Raw genomic sequence first — 19,181 nt, 5'->3', positions numbered from 1 at the left:
TTAGATGTGAAGTCCTTGCCCATGCCTATGTCCTGAATGGTATTGCCTAGGTTTTCTTCTAAGGTTTTTATAGTTTTAGGTCTAACATTTAGGTCTTTAATCCATCTTGAATTAATTTTTGTATAAGGTGTAAGGAAGGGATCCAGTTTCAGCTTTCTACATATGGCTAGCCAGTTTTCCCAGAACCATTTATTAAATAGGGAATCCTTTCCCCATTGCTTGTTTTTGTCAGGTTTCTCAAAGATCAGATATTTGTAGATATGCGGCATTATTTCTGAGGGTTCTGTTCTGTTCCATTGGTCTATGTCTCTGTTTTGGTAGCAGTACCATGCTGTTTTGGTTACTGTAGCCTTGTAGTATAGTTTGAAGTCAGGTAGCGTGATGCCTCCAGCTTTGTTCTTTTGGCTTAGGGTTGACTTGGCAATGCGGGCTCTTTTTTGGTTCCATATGAACTTTAAAGTAGTTTTTTTTCCAATTCTGTGAAGAAAGTCATTGGTAGATTGATGGGGATGACATTGAATCTATAAATTACCTTGGGCAGTATGGCCATTTTCACGATATTGATTCTTGCTATCCATGAGCATGGAATGTTCTTCCATTTGTTTGTATCCTCCTTTATTTCGTTGAGCAGTGGTTCGTAGTTCTCCTTGAAGAGGTCCTTCACATCCCTTGTAAGTTGGATTCCTAGGTATTTTATTCTCTTTGAAGCAATTGTGAAAGGGAGTTCACTCATGATTTGGCTCTCTGTTTGTCTGTTATTGGTGTATAAGAATGCTTGTGATTTTTGCACATTGGTTTTGTATCCTATGACTTTGCTGAAATTTCTTATCTGCTTAAGGAGATTTTGGGCTGACACGATGGGGTTTTCTAGATATACAATCATGTCATCTGCAAATAGGGACAATTTGACTTCCTCTTTTCCTAATTGAATACCCTTTATTTCCTTCTCCTGTCTGATTGCCCTGTCCGGAACTTCCAACACTATGTTGAATGGGAGTGGTGAGAGAGAGCATCCCTGTCTTGTGCCAGTTTTCAAAGGGAATGCTTCCAGTTTTTGCCCATTCAGTATGATATTGGCTGTGGGTTTGTCATAGATAGCTCTCATTATTTTGAGATACGTCCCATCAATACCTAATTTATTGAGAAATTTTAGCATGAAGCATTGTTGAATTTTGTCAAAGGCCTTTTCTGCATCTATTGAGATAATCATGTGATTTTTGTCATTGGTCCTGTTTATATGCTGGATTACATTTATTGTTTTATGTATGTTGAACCAGCCTTGCATCCCAGGGATGAAGCCCACTTGATCATGGCAGATAAGCTTTTTGATGTGCTGCCGGATTCGGTTTGCCAGCATTTTATTGAGGATTTTTGCATCGATGTTCATCAGGGATATTGTTCTAAAATTCTCTTTTTTTGTTGTATCTCTGCCAGGCTTTGGTATCAGTATGATGGTGGCCTCATAAAATGAGTTAGGCAGGATTCCCTCTTTTTCTATTGATTGGAATAGTTTCAGAAAGAATGGTAGTAGCTCCTCCTTGTACCTCTGGTAGAATTCGGCTGTGAATCCGTCTGGTCCTGGACTTTTTTTGGTTGGTAAGCTATTATTGCCTCAATTTCAGAGATTGTTATGGGTCTATTCAGAGATTCAACTTCTTCCTGGTTTAGTCTTGGGAGGGTGTATGTGTCAAGGAATTTCCAAGGTGGCCAAATAGGAAAAGATCCAGTCTACAGCTCCCAGCATGAGTGACGCAGAAGATGAATGATTTCTGCATTTCCAACTGAGGTACCGGGTTCATCTCACTGGGGATTGTTGGATAGTGGGTGCAGGACAGTGGGTGCAGTGCACCGAGTGTAAGCTGCAGCAGGGCAAGGCATTGCCTCACCCAGGAAGTGCAAGGGGTCAGGGAATTCTGTTTCCTAGCCAAGGAAAGGGGTGACAGATGGCACCTGGAAAATTGGGTCACTCCCACCCTAATACTGCGCTTCTCCAATGGTCTTAGCAAACAGCACATCAGGAGGTTATATCCCATGCCTGGCTCGGAGGGTCCTACACCCACGGAGCCTCGATCATTGCTAGCACAGCAGTCTGAGATCAAACTGCAAAGCAGCAGCGAGGCTGGGGGAGGGACGCCCGCCATTGCTGAGGCTTGAGTCGGTAAACAAAGCAGCCGGGAAGCTCGAACTGGGTGGCGCCCACCACAGCTCAAGGAGGCCTGCCTGCCTCTGTAGACTCCACTTCTGGGGGCAGGGCATAGCTGAACAAAAGGCAGCAGAAACCTCTGCAGACTTAAATGTCCCTGTCTGACAGCTTGGAAGACAGTAGTGGTTCTCTCACCACGCAGCTTGAGATCTGAGAACAGACAGACTGCCTCCTCAAGTGGGTCCCTGACCCCCGAGTAGCCTAACTAGGAGGCACCCCCAGTAGAGGCAGAGTGACACCTCACATGGCCAGGTACTCCTCCGAGACAAAACTTCCAGAGGAACGATCAGGCAGCAACGTTTGCTTTTCACCAATATTCACTGTTTTGCAGCCTCCGCTGCTGACACCAAGGCAAACAGGGTCTGGAGTCAATCTCTGGCAAACTCCAACAGACATGCAGCTGAGGGTCCTGACTGTTAGAAGGAAAACTAACAAACAGAAAGGACACCCACACCAAAACCCCATCTGTATGTCACCATCATCAAAGACCAAAGGTAGATAAAACCACAAAGATGGGGAAAAAACAGAGCAGAAAAACTGAAAATTCTAAAAATCAGAGCGCCTCTCCTCCTCCAAAGGAATGCAGCTGCTCACCAGCAATGAAACAAAGCTGGACGGAGAATGACTTTGACGAGTTGAGAGGAGAAGGCTTCAGACGATCAAACTTCTCTGAGCTGAAGAAGTAAGTTTGAACCCATGGCAAAGAAGTTAAAAACCTTGAAAAAAGATTAGACAAATGGCTAACTAGAATAACCAATGCAGAGAAGTCCTTAAAGGACCTGATGGAGCTGAAAACCATGGCACGAGAACTACGTGATGAATGCACAAGCTTCAGTAGCTGATTCGGTCAACTGGAAGAAAGGTTATCAGTGATGGAAGATCAAATGAATGAAATGAAGCGAGAAGAGAAGTTTAGAGAAAAAAGAATAAAAAGTAACGAACAAATCCTCCAGGAAACATGGGACGATGTGAAAATACCAATTCTATGTCTGATTGTTGTACCTGAAAGTGACGGGGAGAATGGAACCAAGTTGAAAAAACACTCTGTAGGATATTATCCAGGAGAACTTCCCCAATCTAGCAGGCAGGCCAACATTCAAACTGAGGAAATACAGAGAAAGCCACAAGGATACTCCTCGAGAAGAGCAACTCCAAGACACATAATTGTCAGATTCACCAAAGCTGAAAAGAAGGAAAAAATGTTAAGGGCAGCCAGAGAGAAAGGTCGGGTTACCCACAAGGGGAAGCCCATCAGACTAACAGCTGATCTCTCCTCAGAAAGTCTACAAGCCAGAAGAGAGTGGGGGCCAATATTCAACATTCTTAAAGAAAAGAACTTTCAATCCAGAATTTCATATCCAGCCAAACTAAGCTTCATAAGTGAAGGAGAAATAAAATACTTTACAGGCAAGCAAGTGCTGAGAGATTTTGTCACCACCAGGCCTGCCCTAAAAGAGCTCCTGAAGGAAGCATTAATCATGGAAAGGAACAACCGATACCAGCCACTGCAAAAACACGCCAAATTGTAAAGACCATCGAGTCTAGGAAGAAACTGCATCAACTAATGAGCAAAATAACCAGCTAACATCATAATGACAGGATCAAATTCACACATAACAATATTAACCTTAAATGTAAATGGGCTAAATGCTCCAGTTAAAAGACACAGACTGGCAATAATCGATAGCTTACCAACCAAAAAGAGTCCAGGAACAGGTGGATTCACAGCCGAATTCTACCAGAGGTACAAGGAGGAACTGGTACCATTCCTTCTGAAACTATTCCAATCAATAGAAAAAGAGGGAATCCTCCCTAACTCATTTTATGAGGCCAGCATCATCCTGATGCCAAAGCCAGGCAGAGACACAACCAAAAAAAGAGAATTTTAGACCAATATCCTTGATGAACATTGATGCAAAAATCCTCAATAAAGTACTGGCAAACCGAATCCAGCAGCACACCAAAAAGCTTATCCACCATGATCAAGTGGGCTTCAACCCTGGGATGCAAAGCTGGTTCAATATACACAAATCAATCCAGCACATAAACAGAACCAAAGACAAAAACCACGATTATCTCAATAGATGCAGAAAAGACCTTTGACAAAATTCAACAACACTTCATGCTAAAAACTCTCAATAAATTAGGTACTGATGGGATGTATCTCAAAATAATCAGAGCTATCTATGACAAAGCACACAAAAACATAAAGTGGGGAAAGGACACCCTATTCAATAAATGGTGCTGGGAAAACTGGCAAGCCACATGTAGAAGAATGAAACTAGATCCTCACCTCTCACCTTATACAAAAATTAACTCAAAATGGATCAAATACTTAAATCTAAGAACTGAAACTATAAAAATACTAGAAGGTAGCATTGGGAAACTTTTCTGGACATTGGCTTAGGCAAAGAATTCATGACTAAGACTCCAAAAGCAAATGCAACTAAAACAAAAATAAACGGGACCTAATTAAACTAAAAATCTTCTGTACAGTGAAATTATCAGCAGAGTAAACAGACAACCTATAGAGTGGGGGAAAATATTTGCAAACTATGCATCTGACAAAGGACTAATACCCAGAATCTACAAGGAACTCAAACAAATAAGCAAAAACAACAAAAAAAAATCCCATCAAAAAGTGGGCAAAGGGGCAGGTGCAGTGACTCACGCCTGTAGTCCCACAACTTTGGGAGTCCAAGGAAGGCAGATCACTGGAGGCCAGGAGTTTGAGACTAGCCTGGCCAGTATGGCGAAATCCTGTCTCTACTAAAAAGAAAACACAAAAATTAGCTGGCACGGTGGCTTATGCCTGTGGTCCCAGGTATTTGGGAGGCTGAGGCATGAGAATTGCTTGAGCCTGAGAGGTGGAGGTTGCAGTGAGCCGAGATCATGTCACTGTACCTCAGCCTGGGTGACAGAGTGAGACTGTGCTTCAAAAAAAAATAAGAAGAAGAAGGAGAAGGAGAAGAAGGAGAAAGAGAAGGAGGAGGAGAAGAAGAAGAAGAAGAAGAAGAAGAAGAAGAAGAAGAAGAAGAAGAAGAAGAAGAAGAAGAAGAAGAAGAAGAAGAAGAAGAAGAAAGAAGAAGAAGAAAAGAAGAAGGAGAAGGAGAAGAAGAAGAAGAGGAGGGGGAGGAGGAGAAGAAGAGGAGGAGGAGGAGGAAGAAGAAGAAAAGAAGAAGAAAAAGAAGAAGGAGAAAGCAGGCAAAGGACATGAATAGGAAATTCTCAAAAGAAGATATAGAAATGGCTAATAATCATATGAAAAACCCGCTTAACATCACTATACTATACTACAAGTCTGCAGTAACCAAAACAGCATGGTACTAGTACCAAAACAGATATATAGACCAGTGGAACAGAACAGAGTCCTTGGATTTAATGCCACACATCTACAACCATCTGATCTTTGACAAACCTGACAAAAACTAGTGATGTGGAAAGGATTCCCTATTTAATAAATGGTGTTGGGAAAACTGGCTAGCCATATGCAGAAAAATTAAACGGGACACCTTCTTTACACCTTATACAAAAATTAACTCAAGGTGGATTACAGACTTAAATGTAAGACCTAAAACCATAAAATTCCTAGAAGAAAACCTAGGCAATACCATTCAGGACATAGGCATGGGCAAAGACTTCATGACTAAAACACCAAAAGAAATGGCAACAAAAGCCAAAATTGGCAAATGGGATGTAATTAAACTAAAGAGCTTCTGCAGAGTGAAAAAAACTATCATCAGAGTGAACAGGCAAACTACAGAAAAAATTTTTGCAATCTATCCATCTGACAAAAGTCTAATATTCAGAATCTACAAGGAACTTAAACAAATTTACAAGAATAAAAGAAAGAACCCCATCAAAAAGTGGGTGAAGGATATGAACAGACACTTCTCAAAAGAAGACACTTAAGTGGCCGTCAAACATATGAAAAAAGCTCATCATCACTGATCATTAGAGAAATGCAAATCGAAACCAAAATGAGATACTATCTCACACCAATTAGAATGGTGATCGTTAAAAAGTCTGTAAACAACAGATGCTGATTATGTGGAGAAATAGGAATGTGTTTACACTGTTGGTGGAAGTGTAAATTAGTTCAACCATTGTGGAAGACAGTGTGGTGATTCCTCAAGGATCTAGAACCAGAAATACCATTTGAGCCAGCAATTCCATTACTGGATATATACCCAAAGGATTATAAATCATTGTACTATAAAGACACATGCACACATATGTTTATTGCAACACAGTTCACAATAGCAAAGACTTGGAACCAACCCAAATGCCCATCAATGATAGACTGGATAAAGAAAACGTGGCACTTATACACCTTGGAATACTATGCAGCCATAAAATGGATGAGTTTATGTCCTTTGCAGGGACATGGATGAAGCTGGAAACCACCATTGTCAGCAAACTAACACAGGAACAGAAAACTAAACACTACATGTTCTCACTCGTAAGTGGGAGTTGAACAAAAAGAACACATGGACACAGGGAGGGGAACATCACACACTGGGGCCTGTCAGGGTTGGGGGCTAGGGTAGGGATAGCATTAGGAGAAATACCTAATGTAGATAACGGGTTGATCGGTGCAGCAAACCACCATGGCATATGTATACCTATGTAACAAACCTGCACGTTCTGCACATGTATCCCAGAACTTAAAGTATAATAATAAAAAAAGAAAGAAAAATTTGATAAATTGGACTTTTAAAAAAAATTTAAATACTCTTCCAAAGACCCTTTCAAGGTGACAAAAAGGCAAGCTACTGCGTGGGAGAAAATATTTTCAGCCACATGTCTGCGGAAATACTCAAATCTAGAATATATAAAGAGGTATTAAAACTCAACAGTGAGAAAACAAATACGGTTGTCCCTCAGTGTATATAGGGGATTGGTCCTAGGCCTCTACCTGTACCAAAATTTGCACATATCCATACTCAATCTTACAGTCAGCCCTGGGCATACAAAAAGTCAGCCCTCCATATATGCAGGTATTACATCCTGCGAATACTGTATTTTTGATCCATATTTTGTTGAAAAAAATCCATGTACAAGTGAATCTATGCAGTTCAAACCCATGTTCTTCAAGGGTCAATGGTAATCCAGTTAGAAAATGAACCAAATACATGAGCAGACATTTCATAGAAAAGGATATATGGATGGCAAATAAGTATGTGGAAAGGTGTTCAACATCAATGGGCATTAGGGAAATGCAAATTAAGATCACTTTGAAGTATCACTACATATTTATTATGATAGTTAAAATAAAATAGTTGGTCAGGTGGAGGGACTGGATCACTCATATTTTGCTGGTGGGCATGTGAAATGATACACTCTGGAACAGTTGGGCAGTTTATTGAAAAGCTAAATGTGCAATTATCATATAACCCAGCAATTGTACTCTTGGATGAAAACTTATGGTTACCCTAAAACTTGTACATGGATATTCATAGTGGCTTTATTCATAATTACCAAAAATTAGAGTGAGTCTAGATGTCCTTTAATAGACATTGTTTGAGATTGCCATTGCATGGTGGTAATAAAGAGTAGACCAACTTTAGTTGGTTTTATTTTTGTATTTTAATTTTCTACACACAGCATACCCCCTTATTGTCTTCACCCCAGGGTAGACTGTTGTTACTGCCCTGCACTTGATGCACCACTATTGAAAGATATTAGTGGCACCATCAAAGCCTGCAGTGACATTGTTGTCCCTCCACTAAAGCAAGGACCAGGCTTCCCTCAGAGAAACTGACTTTACAAATAGTAAATAGAGGCTCTTTCTGAAACCTATCTTTGTAAACATATTTCCCTCTCCTAACAAGGAGTCTTGGCCCTTCTGCCCTTTAGTCAGGGTCTTGGTCCTTGGTATTTCTTGCCACAGCAGGCAATAGACAAAGGCTCCCAAACACCTTGGATGGAGGCAGACATTGTGGCTATGTACCTTGTACCCAAAGGATTAAGCTGCCATCTTGCTGGTGGCAGCCCTCCACCCCAGAGAGAGGAAATGCCACTGGTGCTTTGAGGAAGGCTTTGTGCCTTTGACTTTCCATGTCAAGTCAGCACTTAACTGTGACCCTGGACACATGAGGTGAAAAATCTTTGGTTTATTTTGGCATTAATGTCTCTTGCCCAACAACATGGGTTTCTGTAAACAGAAGTAGGCATGGAGGGAGGAGGGAGGATTACATAAAAGGGACTCATCCAAGCAGGGCTAGCTGCACTATGCTGATTTCTATTAAATGGCAATGGGAGATACCCTCTTACCCCTGATTTCAGTTAGTGGTAGTTACTTTCATCTTAATCGAATTAATTACAAATTGGGAAGGCTTGGGTCAGCTTCATAAAATGCTGTTATTTATGTTGACATTTTTATGTGGCTTTAGCTAATATATTTTTTAATTTTAGATTCAGGGACTACATGTGTACATTTGTTATATGAATATGTTGCATAATATTGAGGTTTGGGCTTCTAGTGTACCCATCACCCAAATAGTGAACATTGTACCCAATAGGTAATTTTTCAACCTTTATTCCCTTCCCATTCTCCCTCTAATGATTATTATTTTAATCTCAGTAACCAGCAATATACCTGGCCACTCATGCATGTGCACACACACAAACCCTATTTGCTGTAGTGGAAACCACTCTGGTGAAGGAGATATCCATGGTGGAAGAGTTGGGCAGAGTGGAGAAAGAAGGACCCTATCATTTGTTGACTGCCCACCATGTGCCACATACTCTGCTTGGTGACTTTACATGTCTTAGCTCATTTAATCCTCACCACATAATGTGTAAAGTAGATGCTATTATTATTCCTGTGTTACTGATGAGGAAGCCAAGGCTGAGGGAAGTGAAGTGAGATGATCAGATAACGTCACTCTTCCGGTGCTTAAAATTATAAAATTCCCCCTTCCACTGAGGATAAAAGTCCCAACTCGTCCCAGTCTCCAAGCTATGTTTTAGGCCCTGTCAACCTCCCTAGTTTTATCTAGGCCCCTCTCCCTCTTGCAGTAGGTGCTCCAGCCACACTGCTCTTCACTCAGTTCCTTTAATGTGCCATATTCTTCTTCTGTGGGGCCATTACTCATGCTATTCTTTTTGTCTGGACTGTTCTCCTGTGTGCCCACCTGCACTCACCAGCGAACTCCTATTGATTCTTCAGGTCTCAGCTTAGATTTCACATCCTCAGTTCTCAGGGAAGCCTCCTCTGACTGTCCCCTTTACCCTATAGTGTCCCTCAGACTGTGTTAGGTCCCTTTGTTGTATCCTTCTATCACATTCTGCATCTCCTCCCTACCACTAATATGATTTTACATACAACCTTGTGTTCAGGATCGATTTTCTTCATTAGATGAAAGTTGCTGTCTATATACTGTCTTGTTCTCTGCTCTATCCCTAGTACCTAGTACAATGCCTGGCACATGATAAGTATTCAATAAATAATTATTGACTGAATATATATTGAAACCCTCTATAATTAATACATAGTAAGTGCTCAATAAATATAGTTAAAATACAGTTGTTATTATTGTCCAAAAGCAAATAGTTAATCAGAGGCAGAACCAGGATTTATAATCGAAGTCTGAGTCTAAAGTGCATGCTTCTTTTATGATATGACTTTGTCTGCAGAAATAGGTTCTTGGCCCAGCACTGCCCTAACTGGTTGTATGACACTTAGGGTGAGACACTATACTACTCTGAATCTTAGTTTTCCGATCGGTAAAATGGTTACGGGAGCAGGCAAAGTTCAGATTTATCTTCACGTAACCTAGAAAAGGAGGAGAATAGAAGTCTAGATAGATGGGGATATAAGCAAATAAGTAATTAACCAATACAAATCAGTATCTTCCCTCTGCAAGACAGTTGATGAGCTATAACAAGAACCCTTGATGTTTTTATGCCCTTCAGCCTGGTAACCCTGTTCAAAGGCAATATAGAGTAGTGGATGATATGTAGACTTCGGTGTTAGAGAGCCCTGGTTCAAATCCCAACATCCAATTTACTAGCTCTGTGGTACTGGGCAAGTTACCACCCTGAACCTCAATTCCCTTCTCTACAAATGGGATAACACCCACCTTTTAACCCATTTCTAAGGTTACAAAAAAAAAAAAATACAATAACATGAAAAGATGTTTTCTTAGTATAGAAAGAGAAACTTCTCCCACCATCCTACCCACCTAACAGTTCTTTCTGTAGTTCTGTGCCATTGAAGGCTACCTCTTGAGGCAAGAGGCACAGGCAATGTTGAGAAAAGAGAGACTGAAGACAAGCAGGCTGATGTCAGAAGCCAGAGTCCAGTGTGTGGAGTTGGATCACCCACAGGATAGACTGGGGCAGAGGGGAAGATCAGCTACTGAGGGAGAAGAAAGGAGACTACAAATCTGAGTAAGGGGATAATGGCTAGGCAGATCCTGAGAAGCATGGTAGGGAGCCAGTGGGAAGACAACAACATGCCTTAGAGGGAACCCCTTTCAAAACTTTGTAGCCCTTTCCCAGAGGCAGGCTTCAAATGATGTTATTAAAGGCCATTGAAACTGTGTTTCTTCCAAATCTTTTTCTTATTTAGTCACATGCATGTATGTTTTGAAATTGTAATCTTAGTGTGTACACTTTTTCAGCGAGTATCTTATCTTCAACATTTTCTATGTTACAAGTCTTCAGTGGCTGTCAAATATCCTAATTTTGCTGAAAGCCCAGAAAGTACATCTCTGTGTATTAACTTTTTGCTTCCTTGAATTACCTCCTTAAAATATATTCCCAAGTATAGGATTTCTGAGCCACAGGGTATACAATTGGGATTTAATGACCAAAACCAGGTTTTTGTTTTTCTAAGAAAGAAATTACCCATAATATCATTTCCCCTTCCTTTTCTGGAACTGATAAACACACCCTCTAGAGTTGTGCTGTCTAATATGACAGCCATTAGCCACACGTGGCTGTTTAAATTTTAAGTTTGATTAAATAAAATTCAAAACTCAGTTCCTCAGTAGCACTGGCCACATCACAAGTGCTCAGTAGCCACATGTGCATAGTGGCTATTATACTGGACAGCACAGATACAAAACATTTCCATCACTGTAGTAAGTTTATTGGACAGTGCTTACTTAGAGTTTCTCAAGAGATCATTTTTTGTTTCTTGGGTGGGAGTTCTTTGTGTTCAGGACTTTCCTGGGCATTGAGAGGCTATTTAGCATCTCTGGCCCATGTCCACTAAATGCCAGTAACACATTTCCTTGAGTCAATCTAACAGCCAAAACACTCCATATTTGCAAATGCCCCATAAGGGAACAAAATTAACCCCATTCAAGACCCACTGAGCTTTTAGAGGGAAACATCTCCTAACTTTTTCTTGAGACAAGGTCTTGCTCTGTCACCTAGGCTGGAGTGCAGTAGTGCAATCATAGCTTAAGCAATCCTCCTGCCTTATCCTCCTGAGTAGTTGAGACTACTGGCATGTACCACCATGTGTGGCTAATTCTTTCTTTCTTTCTTTCTTTTTCTTTTTCTTTTTCTTTTTTTTTTTCTTTTTTCTTTTTTTTTTTTTTTTTGTAGATATAAGGTCTCACTATGTTGCCCACGCTGGTTTCAAACTCCTGGGCTCAAGTGATCCTCCTGCCTCTGTCTTCCAAATTGCTGAGATTACTGGCATGAGCCACTGCACCTGGCCTTCTTTTTTGAGATGGCCTCAGGTTGGCTCTGCCTGGAGAGGGGGAAGCTTGTAAAGATGGCTTAGAAAAAAAGTCCTGGCTCCATTTCTATTTTCTCCCTTCTTTTGCTGGCCTGTTTCCTGCTTTTTGCAAATTGCAGGAACAAGACCCTGCAGATGGAGAAGATCAAGGCTCGTTTGAAGGCTGAGTTTGAGGCACTTGAGTCAGAGGAAAGGCACCTGAAGGAATACAAGCAGGAGATGGACCTTCTGCTACAGGAGAAGATGGCCCATGTGGAGGAACTCCGACTGATCCACGCTGACATCAATGTGGTACGTGGCTGCCTGGAGCCTATCTCTAAAGCCCTTGAGAAAGAGGTAGTGGTGAATGATAGGGCCTTTCCTTGAGATGTGGCTTTGGCCAAGCTCGGGGAGCAGGCATCAGTGCAGGCTGTGGTAGAGCAGAAGAATTTAGGAGTTCTGAGATCCAGCCCTGGCTCTGTCACTAACTGACTATATATCACTGGACAAGTCCCTTCTCTCTGGGCCTCATTTTCCCTCTCTGCACTATAAGGGGGACTCAGTACCCTCTAAATGTACTGATTTGATGTGCTCTCATTCTGGGATTCTGGGAGTTGAGAGCTAGCCTTGGGGAAAAGCAGAGCAGGCAGCTGCCTCTGGAATGTAGTTTAAAGCACTCCAAGCTTTCAGTCAGACCAAACAAATCATTTCTGCCTGCTACCAAAGTGGGGCTTCCTCATTGGTATCTCCTTTGGAAACTCTTGGAACACAGAAAATGAACTGTCTGCTAAGGTGGTAAGCTCCCCTCTTTGGAATTATTCAAGCAGCATCTTAATGGACACTTGTATGAGCTGCTGTACTGATGATTCCTTCACAAGGAAGGAGGTTGGCAGTGCTGACCAGTAAGGTCTTTTCAAACCCTTATCACCCATAACCATGAGGAATATATTTTTAAAATTTACTTTCAAAGGAACTAAGTTTATATTTCTGGGAAACTCATTTCTGTGGCAATACTCATTTTCTGATGTTGTCAGACCTAGGATCATAAAGGAAATATGAATGAGGTTTGGACAGTAAGCACTTGGGATTTTCTGTGTTAGAGATTGCAGAATTCTAGATCTCGTAAAGTGTTGACAGTTTGGCTGCCAGCTAACCAATGATACAGGGCCAGTTAAATGAGGAAGATATTTGCCAGAAGGGCTAAGAATATAAGCCAGTGGATCTCAAACTTGAGCATGCATCAAAGCCACTTTGAGAGCCTAAGACACATATTGCTAGACTCCACCCCCGATTTTCTGATTTTGCATGTCTGAGGTGAACCTAAGAATATGCATTTCTGAGTTCTCAGGTGATGCTGATGCTGCTGATCCCTTGGCCACATTTTGAGAATCACTGATCTAGGAGAAAAGACTGCTGGCCTGGGAGGTGGAAGCCCTATGTCTTTATGCAGGATTTGATACTAAGAAGTATTTCCCCAGGAAAGTCCCTTTTTCTCTTTGAGCCTCAGTTTTCTGTAAAATGGGAGTAAGGTGGACTAAATGAGCTCTGAAGGACATTCCAGCTCTAAGATACTATATTTGAACAATACCATTTATTTAGCAGTAAATATTAATTTAGCCCATTTACTGAGTGCTTTATATGAATCCTATCATTACATCTTCACCAAGATTGCATGAGTTAAGCACTAGAATATCACCATTATACCGATGAAGAAACTGAGGCTTGACCAGAGTTACATAGAGAGGGCATAGGAGATCAAGGACTTGAATATAGACTGAACAAGTTCTGGAGCTTGTGCTATTATTCACTCAGCTATAGATCCTCTCTGAGAACCTTAGGATCTTTTCTCTCTGCCTATCCCACTCTATGTTCCAGATGGAAAACACTATCAAACAATCTGAGAATGACCTAAACAAGCTGCTAGAGTCTACAAGGAGGCTGCATGATGAGTATAAGCCACTGAAAGAACATGTGGATGCCCTGCGCATGACTCTGGGCCTGCAGAGGCTCCCTGACTTGTGTGAAGAAGAGGAGAAGCTTTCCTTGGAGTAAGCTACCTGCCCCCAGTCCCTACAACATACCCTCCCTCCGACCCACATACATACCTACATACCTACACACACACGGGCATGTATACATGCACAAAGCCTAGCCTGAAAGTCAGAGTGCCTAGTTTTAGTCCCAGGCCTTTCAGTGGCTTACTCACTGTGTGATCTTGGGCAAGTCTATGTTCCAGCTTGTTAAAACAGAAGGAGGATTATTAAACTGGATGAATTACTAGATGAATTAGAACAACTACTAGGTGGCTTTTTAAATTCTTTGTGTGATATTGACAATACAAGATTATGTCTATAACTCTTAAGAGATCATTTCCCAAGTCAGGGTCTAGAAGGCGATATCTAGAAACCTCTAAAAACACAAAAGACTGAGCTTTCCTGGTCTTCAGGAAGTAGCCTGGGACTTACTTCATCTCCTGGCTCAGAGTTAAGAACTAGGCTTGCCTTGCAGAGAGACAGAATTTGACCTGGTAGAGGAAATCATTTCCTAAAGGTAGAGCAAGGTGTCTGTGGAGTTTGTGAGCTTCCTACTCTTAGAGATATGTCACCAGAGGCCTTAGGACACTTAATAGGAATACTCAAAAGAGCATGAGATAGCAGATAGGACTGTATACCCTTTAAGGACCTTGCTAGCCCTAAGATTTCTTGGTCTTCTTGGCCTATCAGAGCTAAGGACAAAGAGGATTATCCTTCTCATCAGACATTGGGCCTAGTACCCAGGGACAATAGCCTTGCGCTTCGGAAGGTGTGGGGACCTTCTAGAATGAGCCACAGCTCAACCCTTGGTTGTATGGCATGGAGTTTTTAAGAGGAGCAAGGTTCTCGTTGCTTTCAGAATGATCTAGCCAGTGTCTCTCATCTCCAAAGTTACTTTGAGAAGCAGAAAGCAGAATGGCAGACGGAACCTCAGGAGCCCCCCATCCCTGAGTCCCTGGCCGCTGCAGCCGCTGCCGCCCAACAGCTCCAAGTGGCTAGGAAGCAGGACACTCGGCAGACGGCCACCTTCAGGCAGCAGCCCCCACCTATGAAGGTAAGTGAGCTGGGTAATGGTTGTGGAGGAAGCAAAGTATCCTCCCATGGAAGGGCCGTGGAAGGCTAGTTCTGGGTCTTTGGCTTTATTTATGCTGGGCCTTCTTTTAATGGCCTTTGCTTGTGACACAGTGGAAGGGGTGACATGGGTGTGCTGTGTTGGACACACACAGCACAGGTTTTGTTGCCCCATGTTCCCAGAGGTGTTAGAATGCAGGGAGATTTTCAGGCCCTGCTAAAGTGCAATTCTAAAAGTTAGAAATGACTCTTACACAAAGATGTAATGAGCATGTATCATAAATGAGGGAACCAGCAGGATTATAAAGCTGGTTCCAGGAGCATTTGAGGAACAAATATCTATATAGTCAAGAAAGGAGAGGAAGGCTGAAACAAATTTGCAAAGTTAGATGCAAAACTGGTTTACATCCCACAGGACAATAAAACTGTAATTTTATCGTTACTTTTTCTTCCAAACAGAAGTAATTTGCATCTCTACTGGGCAAAAGCCATTTGCAGCTTATCAGTGTAACATCACAGAGCCTGGGTCCTACTCAATTGGTAAATAGTCAAACAAAGAGACATTCTTCTAGAGCAGGGGTCATCAAATTACAGCCTACAGGTCAAATCTAATCTGTTCCCTGTTTTCGTTAAAGTTTTATTGGCCCACATGCATGTCTGTGTTTGCAAGCTATTGCAAACAACATGCATGCAAGCTATTGTCTATCACTTCTTTCATGCAAAACAGAATTGAGTAGTTGCAGCAAAGATCATATGATGTAAAAAGTCTAAAGTATTTGCTGTCTTGGCCTTTACAGAAAATGTTTGTTGACCCCTATTCTAGAAAATTAAATAGTCCTTAAGTGGGCCTGTTAGACAATGCTTCATTATAATGACGAAAAGATGTGTAGTTCTCATTTTGCCTTACTTTCTAGTTTTGTATACTTTTTCTCAACACCATTCTCTGAACTGGGTTATGTCCTTCCTTCCCATCTTCCATGGCATCCAAGAATACTTGAGTCTACTCACTGATTATTGCTCTCTTCTGATGGGAAATCACTTTGCTTTCTGGGCCCCTGGGGAATCAGAAGTCTAAGTTGTTGCCTGGAAGAATCTGACTACTAACTTTCTTTTTCCTGTGTCCCTCACCAGGCCTGCTTGTCATGTCACCAGCAAATTCACCGGAATGCACCTATATGCCCTCTATGCAAGGCCAAGAGTCGGTCCCGGAACCCCAAAAAGCCGAAACGGAAGCAGGATGAATAAAGAAAGGGAGAGCACATGAAGCTTTGCTAATTATAACCCCTCACCTTGACCAGAGTCATTGATGTCCTGATGTGAAACAACCCTTGCCCAACCCCACGAAGTCTCCTATTTAATGTGATGGAAGCACAACCCCTCTCTCACTTTGCTCCTATTTCTTTCTGCTCTTGGGATTTCTGGTTTAGGAAGAGATGTGGTTCAGGTGCTAAACAGTGTGTCTGATGATCCCTTCTCTCCCACTCACATTTCAACCCCTGCCCTTGTTTGGAGCTAAGGGAAGGGCAAAAGGCTCAGATATGATTCTCTATCTCTTGTGCCTGAGGCCTGGAGCCTAAGGAGCTGTAGGGTCTGAGGGGCAGGGGAGGCCCATATCTTGTTTCAGGTAAAGGACCCAGTATTTCCCCTCCTTGTACTTTTGCCTTAGGTTCTCAAGGGACAATAGTCTTCATGTTGGATTCTCCAACAGGCTGGGTGCATGTATCCCCCTACTCCTACCCTCATCTCATCCTTAAGGCCCAGAGGTAGCTTGGACAAGCCCTCCTTTTCATAATCATTTGGGAGGCATGGCTGTAATTCTTTAGCTTGCTCCACTTCTGTCTCCAAGATATACTAAAATTCTTAGGTACTAGGCTGTGTGTCTTGGGATCTTAAGATCAGTGAACCTTTCCCCAATATCTAGTCTTTGCAAATTCTAGTAGAAGATTTCCACAGTGAAATCAGTGAGCCAGACCAACTCTACATCTCCTGCCTAACCTACTGCCTAAGTCATTAGGGCTGAGGGCTCGGCTGTAGGGGCTTCCTTAGGCTGAGAGGGCCCCCAAGCTGACATCTGTGTTGGCTTTTGTTCAGAACCATTACTCTGGCACATGCTCAATGGTATATTGCAGGGAGGAGAGGAGTAGATTTAGATTTGAGTAAATGCCAATCACTTTACACATGAAGGTGGGTGGGACTTTCCTTCCATTCATCCCTTGCTCTCTTGGATCTGAACTCTTCTGTAGCCTCAGCTCAGGACAGCTGCTGGCCACTCCTGTCCTGTGGATTGTGCAGGTGGCCTTTCCTCCCAAAAGAAAAGGCATCAGGCTCCCCAAGCCCCACAGCTCTCCTTTCCACCAAAGCCAGGTTTCCTGGTAAGGTCACTCGAAGATAAGGGATGGGGATGGGGGCTGACTGACAAAAAATTTTAGCCCCAGGTCTCAGTACCTGGCTGGGGAGGGGGATATTTTTCCTTCCTTAAGTAGTTTTACATTGCCACAGTGTGTATGTGTTCACTATATAAAATGTTCCTCTGCTCTTTGAAAGTAAGAGTGTTGTGTCTGTACAAATCCTTTTAACATGCATTCATTGGAGTAAATTCTGAGTATCTACTGTGTATTGGATAATACAAAAGATGTGATGTCATTTACCTTTCTGGGTAGCTCTTGTTTGCTCTTATTCATTCCACCTTACAAATGAGAAAGCCAGGCACCAAGGACAATAATTTACCTAATTATCACAATAATTTCCATTTATTTAGCACCTACTCTGTGCCAGGTACCTATGCAAGTTGCTTAATATAAATGATTGTATTTGACTTCCAAAATACCTTACAAGCTAAGTATTCTTATCACCATTTAAAAAAAAAAGGATACTGAACCTCCAAAAACTTAAAAGCTTTTTCAGAGTTAAACAGCTAGTAAGAGGAAATTGCAGGATTTGGAGCCAGCTTTGTCCAACTCCAGAGCTCATTTTTTTCTACTTCTTCTCCATGATCATTTTTAAGAAAACCTTTCACCCTTTCAGAATGGCTTGATGATGAGAGTGGTTGAAATAACTTTGGAACTGAAATCAAGAACTGGGTGTCAAATGACTGATTCAGGGATATAAAGGCCAAGGGCTCTCTAAATAATATCCTGTACACTAATCTGTCTCTGTGCTTGTCAGGGAATTCAACAGCTAAATAAAACCTCTCTGTGCCTCAGTGTCCTCATCTGGAAAATGGGGAAAATATTAGCACTTATTTCATGGGATTGTGAACAATGTGAGGCACATAGTAAGCACTCATAAGTATTAACATCCTTTTATCCACTGTGCCTCTGGGTTTAGGTAGATTGGAACACCAGTCAAAAATTATACTACTCATCTTCCCTGATATCGCCCCAGGTTTTGTATAGCTACAGGCGTGCTTTTGAAGTGGCTCAGGCTCACTCTGGGCAAAGGGAGGACAGTCATCTGTGCAACTTGGAGTACACCTTAACCTGTATAGGCCTTAGTGAGTCCCTGTAAACTACAGGAGGCATGGCCATAGCTCTGCATCCTTGGCACAATGGAGGTCAGGTCTGTCAATTATGTTGTAGTGATGGTAACAGGTTTTGAACTCTGAGCACCAACAGCCAGGAAAGCCATTTCCTAGGGATGCTTTTGAATGGGAAGAGAGTAATCATGTGTTGAGCACCTACACCTGCCAGCCACTTGGTGGGGTACTACTATCTCATGTAGTCTTTCTGGTTCATTTATCTATTGCCGTGAAACAAACCACACAAACACTTAATGGCTTAAAACAACCATCATTTATTTGCTCATGACTCTGCAGTTTGAGCAGAACTTGCTGGGAATGGCTAATTTCTGTTCTATGTGGTTTTGCCTCAGACAGCTTGGCTAAGGCTGTAAGATCCAAGATGGCTGCACTCTCATCTGGCACCTCACCTGAGGTGGCTGGAACAGGAGTGGGCTGGATGTCTTAATACCAACTCCAACCTTTGTAGTCTTTTATCCTCCAGGGCCTTTCTCCATTTGGCATTTCACTTCAATAATCAGACTTTTTTACCTGGCAAGTGGCATCCAAGAGGGTGAAAACCAAAGCAGACTGACTTACCCTTCTCTTCCTTCTTCTGTGTCTCTCCTAACCCCCTTGTGTTATTTTTTTCATTATATTTTTGTTCCTTCTCTTAATTCTTTATTCTCCCTTGAGCAA

At 42.0% G+C, this 19,181-nt stretch overlaps 1 protein-coding gene across 5 annotated transcripts in view; it reads left to right on the top strand.

Moving 5' to 3' along the window:
- The window catches only part of ZC4H2 (zinc finger C4H2-type containing), a 99,262-nt gene extending 81,629 nt beyond the window's left edge, over positions 1-17,633 (top strand). For 3 of the 5 annotated variants that reach the window (XM_019019728.3, XM_063702940.1, XM_019019727.4), the window contains 4 exons: positions 12,023-12,194; positions 13,758-13,930; positions 14,807-14,969; positions 16,118-17,633. In XM_019019728.3, coding sequence (XP_018875273.1) covers positions 12,039-12,194; positions 13,758-13,930; positions 14,807-14,969; positions 16,118-16,231 — 606 coding nt within the window. In that variant the 5' untranslated portion in view covers positions 12,023-12,038 and the 3' untranslated portion in view covers positions 16,232-17,633. Of the gene's footprint in view, positions 1-11,767; positions 12,195-13,757; positions 13,931-14,806; positions 14,970-16,117 lie in introns of all 5 variants that reach the window. The other 2 variants (XM_019019729.4, XM_019019730.3) reach the window with 2 other exon arrangements.
- The last annotated feature ends 1,548 nt before the right edge of the window (positions 17,634-19,181 follow it).

Source organism: Gorilla gorilla, chromosome X, assembly GCF_029281585.2.
Source record: "Gorilla gorilla gorilla isolate KB3781 chromosome X, NHGRI_mGorGor1-v2.1_pri, whole genome shotgun sequence".
In the NCBI taxonomy this organism is placed as follows: Eukaryota; Metazoa; Chordata; class Mammalia; order Primates; family Hominidae; genus Gorilla; species Gorilla gorilla.
This window is presented reverse-complemented; position numbering and strand designations above follow the sequence as displayed.